The sequence below is a fragment of the Suncus etruscus genome, chromosome 3 (assembly GCF_024139225.1).
Source record: "Suncus etruscus isolate mSunEtr1 chromosome 3, mSunEtr1.pri.cur, whole genome shotgun sequence".
NCBI lineage: Eukaryota > Metazoa > Chordata > Mammalia > Eulipotyphla > Soricidae > Suncus > Suncus etruscus.
Window position 1 is genome coordinate 114,872,890 of NC_064850.1, and position 6,689 is coordinate 114,879,578.

General features: G+C 37.7%; 1 protein-coding gene across 1 annotated transcript; it reads left to right on the forward strand.

The window, feature by feature from the left end:
• The first annotated feature begins 2,237 nt into the window (after positions 1-2,237).
• On the forward strand, positions 2,238-5,951 carry LOC126003671 (DNA excision repair protein ERCC-6-like). Its single transcript, XM_049769985.1, has one exon. It carries the CDS (start codon positions 2,250-2,252, stop codon positions 5,949-5,951), a length of 3,702 nt encoding a protein of 1,233 aa, XP_049625942.1. The 5' UTR covers positions 2,238-2,249.
• Positions 5,952-6,689: the final 738 nt, after the last annotated feature.

Sequence of the window (6,689 nt, forward strand, 5' to 3'; positions counted from 1 at the left end):
CAAGCAGCCGATCCAGGATCAAAGGTGGTTGGTTCGAATCCGGTGTCCCATATGGTCCCCCGTGCCTGCCAGGAGCTATTTCTGAGCAGACAGCCAGGAGTAACCCCTGAGCACTGCTGGGTGTGGCCCCAAAACCAAAAATAAATAAATAAATAAATAAAAATAAAAGTGATAATACAGAGGACAGGACATTTGATCCTGGGTTTGATTCTCAGTATCCCATATGATCCCCCAGACCTCATGCCAAGTGATCACAGAATACAGAGCCAGGAGCAAATTCTGAAAATAGCTGAGTGTCGGCCAAAACTAAACAAAACAAAAGAAATAAAGAAATTGTTATGACTATAGACAAAGAAAAAAGATATTTATCACTTCAAATAAACAATAACAAAACCATAAATAGGCTTCTTATTGCCAAATATAAAAGCCAGATGATAATCTTTAAAATAGTGAAAGAAAAATACATCCCACAGAATTCTATGTCCAATGAAATTATCTTTAAAAAAGAGGAAAATTGGGCCTGGAGAGATAGCACAGCAGCGTTTGCCTTGCAGGCAGCCGATTGATCCAGGACCTAAGGTGGTTGGTTCAAATCCCGGTGTCCCATATGGTCCCCTCTGCCTGCCAGGAGCTATTTCTGAGCAGACAGCCAGGAGTAACCCCTGAGCACTGCCGGGTGTGACCCAAAAACAAAAAAAAAAAAAAAAAAAAAAAAGGAAAATTAAATATTTTTCCATTTTCAGTAATATAAGAGAATTTATTGTTAGTAAAGCCTATCTATAGGATATATTAATACAAAGATTATTCTAGCAAATGGAAACATGTTTTTCTGAAAAGTACTAGTGATGTTTATTTTAAAGGAAAATATAAGATACAGTAGTCTACCTTTATCCATAACTTACCTCCCAGAGACTCAATTATCCATGTATAGTCAGTTGTTCTAAAAATTTAATCTTAATAAAGTATAAAGAGTGTCAACATTAGTTAACTTTTATTGAAGTATATTGTTATACTGCAATTAGGAAATCCTTAGACAATAGCCTCAGTAACACCATGGATAATAGAATAACCATTTCAAATTGATCTTTGTTGATCTAAGTTTTAATAATTCCAATGAGCCTGTGTATTGCAGCACACAATATAAAGTAAATTTGTTTGTGCCTGAATGAACTCAGGCTATGATGGTGGGTGGGAAACTGGGGACAATGATGAAGGAAAGGCCACAGTAGTGTTGGCACATTTAATGCCTGAAATAACTGTATTATGAACAACTTGGTAAGTCACAGTATTATAATAAAAATTGGGAAAAGAATTAATTTAACTTTTTAAAAATTCTCTAAATCAGCATAGATATGATACTCTGGGGGTAGCATGGTATAACATCACTGAAAGTATAAAACAATAATAGTGGAACTATCAACCAACAGTAATACAAATTTTAATTGAACTGGTGTTTAGTGTAATAGTTCTACTTTACTGATTAATCAATTCTTGTGGCAATTTTATACTGGTTTGGTTTCAAAACAGATTATTCTCCCACTCTTGTTTTCTACAAGTCTTTCCTACTCTAGATATTCCAAATCATTTTCCAGATAAGTTTTAGTGTTATTTTTTGTTTTAGTATTAATTCCTATATATAACTCATAAAATTTATCATGAATGTGTATGATAGAAAAAGAACTCTACACATAGGTTTGCTACTAGCCTAAGTTTGGGGTATCCAGTGGGAATGTATTCCCTGTGGTTAAGAATTAAATACTGGAGCGCCGGAAATGCCTACCCAGTAACTTGTTGTTACGTACTTTTTTTTTTTTTTTTGGCTTTTGGGCCATACCGGCGTTGCTCAGGGGTGACTCCTGGCTGTCTGCTCAGAAATAGCTCCTGGCTGGCAAGGGGGACCATATGGGACACCGGGATTCGAACCAACCACCTTTGGTCCTGGATCGGCTGCTTGCAAGGCAAACATCGCTGTGCTAACTCTCTGGCCCATGTTGTTACGTGCTTTCAATTTAATTACAGGAGTTAAATGCAAGAGGAAGACAGAGGAAGACCCAATCAGAAGGCGAAAGATAGCGGTTAACACCGCCCACCTTCTGTGCGCTAACGCGCTGCCGTAAGAACTTGAGCAGGGTCACGAAGGGGACCGCCGCTGCTGCTTATTGGTCAAGTTAACTTCCGGTCCCACCTCCATGCGGAGAGCGAGCGAAATTCAATTCTTGCTAGCTAAACCTGGAAGCTGAGGGCGAGCCATGGAGGCCTCCGGACCGTTTGCGGGAGCTGAGGATTTAAGCCCAGAGCAGGCTGCTTATTACCTGAGATATGTGAAAGAGGCCAAAGAAGCTACTAAGAATGGAGGTCTGGAAGAAGCACTTAAACTTTTCAACTTGGCAAAGGACATTTTTCCCAGTGCAAAGGTGATGAGCAGAATCAAGAAAATCCAGGAAGCCTTAGAGGAATTAGCAGACAATGGAAACGATGAATTCACATACGTGTGCAACTCGGACCTACTGATTTATCGAGAACTGTACAACCAGCTGTTTGAGCACCAAAAGGAAGGTATAGCTTTCCTGTATAGCCTATACAGGGATGGCAGAAAAGGAGGTATCTTGGCAGATGACATGGGGTTAGGGAAGACTGTTCAAGTCATTGCTTTCCTTTCTGGTATGTTTGATGCTTCACTTGTGAATCACGCACTGCTAATTATGCCAACTAATCTTATTATCACATGGGTAAAAGAATTTGTAAAGTGGACTCCAGGAATGAGAGTCAAAACTTTTCATGGTCCTAGCAAGGATGAACGAAACAGAAACCTTATTCGAGTCCAGCAAAGGAATGGCATCATTATCACAACATACCAAATGTTAATAAATAATTGGCAGCAACTTTCAAGCTTGAATGGTCAAGAGTTTTTGTGGGACTATGTCATCCTTGATGAAGCACATAAAATTAAAAGCTCATCTACCAAATCAGCAATATGCGCTCGTAATATACCTGCCAGTAATCGCATTCTCCTTACAGGAACACCAGTCCAGAATAATTTACGAGAACTGTGGGCCTTGTTTGATTTTGCTTGTCGAGGTTCCCTGCTAGGAACATTGAAGACTTTTAAAATGGAGTATGAAAATCCTATTACCAGAGCAAGAGAGAAGGACGCTACTCCAGAGGAAAAAGCCTTGGGATTTAAAATATCTGAAAATTTAATGACGATCATAAAGCCGTATATGCTTAGGAGGACTAAAGAAGAGGTACAGAAGAAAACAATTGGCAATCAAGAGATCAGATCTGGTGAAAAGAATCCAGCTGTTGATGCCATTTGTCAAATGCCTTCCCTCTCCAGGAAAAATGATTTAATTATTTGGATACGCCTTGTACCTTTACAAGAAGAAATATACAAGAAGTATGTGTCTTTGGAGTGTATCAAGAAGTTGTTAATGGAGACACGGTCACCTTTAGTTGAGTTAGGTATCTTAAAGAAGCTGTGTGATCATCCTAGACTGTTACCTGCAAGGACTTGCCATTTGCTAAATCTAGAGGATATACAGTTCTCTGTTGAAAATGAAAGAGAGAATTTACTTAATATGGAGCAGTTCAATCAGGTAACTGATACTGCACTGATACAGGAATCTGGAAAAATGATATTTCTAATGGACCTGCTTAAGGAACTGCGAGATGAAGGGCATCAGACTTTGGTGTTTTCCCAATCAAGACAAATCCTAAACATAATTGAATACCTCTTAAAGAATAGGCACTTTAAAATACTGCGAATTGATGGAACAATTAGTCATCTTGTGGAACGAGAAAAAAGAATTAACTTATTCCAGAGAAATAAAGATTACTCTGTTTTTTTGCTTACCACTCAAGTAGGTGGCGTTGGCTTGACATTAACAGCAGCAACTAGAGTTGTCATTTTTGATCCTAGCTGGAATCCTGCAACTGATACTCAAGCTGTGGACAGAGTGTATCGAATTGGACAAAAAGAAAATGTTGTAGTTTATAGGCTAATTACTTGTGGTACTGTAGAGGAAAAAATATACAGAAGGCAAATTTTCAAGGATTCAATAATAAGACAAACAACTGGTGATAAGAAGAATCCTTTTCGCTATTTTAGTAAACAAGAATTAAGAGAGCTCTTTACAATTGAGGATTTACAGAACTCAGCAACCCAGCTGCAGCTTCAGTCTCTACATGCTGCTCAGAGGAAATCTGATAAAAACCTAGATGATCATATTGCCTTCCTCTATTCTTTGGGAATAGCTGGAATCTCTAACCACGACTTGATGTACACACATGACTTACCTGTTAATGAAGAGCTTGAGGTAATAGAAGACTTGAACTATATTCAAAAAAGGGTTCACAAAGCTCAATTTCTTGTTGAACTTGAGTCAAAAAATACTGAACTCCTAATGAAAAGACAGAAGATTGAGAAGACTTGGCTAACTGAATCTGAATTTTCTCAAACAAAGGTGAAAGGCCATCATTTGAATAAACCAAAGCCTCAAATTGCATGTCATATGACTATTAATGAAATTGAGCCTGAAGATACCGCGTCTCTACTGGCAAGCATAGTCATTGATGATCAGCCTGACAAGAGTGAGAAAGAAGCTCTCAGCAGCATAAAGATGAATGTTTCTGACCTCCAAGAGAGTAGGCACACATGTGAAAGTTCATTCCATGAAGCTTCTGTTGCTACTTTCCATAAGGGCTGTGAATATGATGAAGTTGGTAGGGACAGTCTATTGGAAGTGACAGAAAGTTTTGCTGCTGAAACCAAGTCTCTGCCAAAAGTGGCATTAAGAGAAGAGGTACCTACACAGGAAGTATTACAAGAGAAATCTCTGAGAAGTTGTGATGATTTACCCAGTGTATTATTAGTCAGAAATGATCTAGAACCAAATCTCCATCAGCTAAAGGATGAGATTATGTATCACTGCAGTCCAGGCCCCGTAAATCCTATAACAAATGAAAATCAAAACAGCGACTTGAAAGCATCTATTACTAAAAAATGTAATGATGCTCAAGCAAAGGAAGCCAAGTTGAAGGAGGGAACTTCAACATTTTCACCAGAGTATGCATGCGATTTCAATCTTTACTTAGAAGACTCTACAGATAATAGACAGGATTTTTCCAGTCAATCTTTGCAGCATGTTCACAAAGAAAATAGTTTCTGTGGAATTGCAGCTAGTTCTACAACAGAATTTGTGCAGAGCAGAGTATCTCTCAGTTTGAATAGTGATGACTACGACGAGTTAGGAGTAGTGAATGTGAAAGCCAGAAGGAAAATCAGAAGAATCACTTCAGACAGCGAAGATGGAGATACTTCTAAAGAGACTGAAAGTACAAACCTGTTCAGTGTATCACCTTTTGAATTCTCATCTGCAAAACAGTTTGATACTTCAACTCCCAAAACTGACAATTCACCTGGAAGGGTCTTCTCACCTAAGAAACCTGATTTTATAAATAAGTCAAGAAGTTCTTTGGCTTCTAGGCGGTCACTTATCAATGTGGTTTTAGACCATGTGGAGGACATGAAGGAAAGTCTTGATAACAGTAGTGAAGGGGAGGCTGTTGAAGATTTGATGGAAGAAGAAACTGAAGAAAGTAGTGGGGAAACCTCTGATGGAAAAGAAGAATCTTCTTCCAGAGAAATTCTGCCTCCAGAAAATAAGGCCAGGTGGTTAACTGTACATAATCCTGACTCTCCAGCTCAAGAGCCACCTTCTGGTGTCCCTGAGCCTTTGTGTGGTTTACAGTCCTGTGATTATCCCCAGGAGAAGCCAGTGGAGATGACAGATGACTACGAGAGTCTGATAAAGCATGGAAAAGAACTGAAAGAGTGTGGGAAAATACAGGAAGCTTTAAACTGTTTAGTTAAAGCACTTGACATAAAAAGTGCAGATCCTGAAATCATGCTTATGACCCTAAGTTTATATAAGCAACTAAATAAAACTTGAGAATATAGTTATTATATTTGAAGGCAAAAACTCCCGTTTTGGTTAATATGGGCTCATAAGTAAATGTTTTGGGGGTATAGGATATGCAGGCTTAAGAGGACACATTTCTCAGAAATAAGGTTTTTTTTTTTTCCTTGCCAAGTTCAGGAAAGATTTTAAGAGAAGGGGAAAGAAGGCAAGAAAGTTAGTTTATGGAAAGGGGAGGTCTTCTTAACAGGAATATGGAAGCTAGATTTAGTGACTTTGGTAAATTCTTCCTTTAACCTCTGCCCCTTCTCTATTTGTTTCAGTATTCAAAGTACTAGGTTAATACTGCTTTATTTGAATATTATGCATTTTTTCTTTCAGGCTAACTCCTATTTGAAAAGTTTTTGTAAAGTGCCTCTGGCCAGTGTTAATTTTACTTTGAAAGTGGTCACATTAAAGTTTCTTCTTTCAAAAAAAAAAAGAATTAAATACTGTATGCCTTTATATTTTATTTGCAGTGCTAAGGATATAAACCAGACATGCAAGGCAAGTAATCTCCCACTAAATTATATCCCTGGAACTATTATATTTTAGTCACCCAAAATAAAAAAATTAAAAAGTAGTGAAAATATTTTGTAATATTTATAATGTAAAACATATTTGTAATATGTAAAACAGAATGCAAGATAACAAAAGTATAAACAATAAATGTTGGACTGGAAACATACTCTGATGTTAATTTTGGAACTGCCATTGAAATGCTAAAAATAG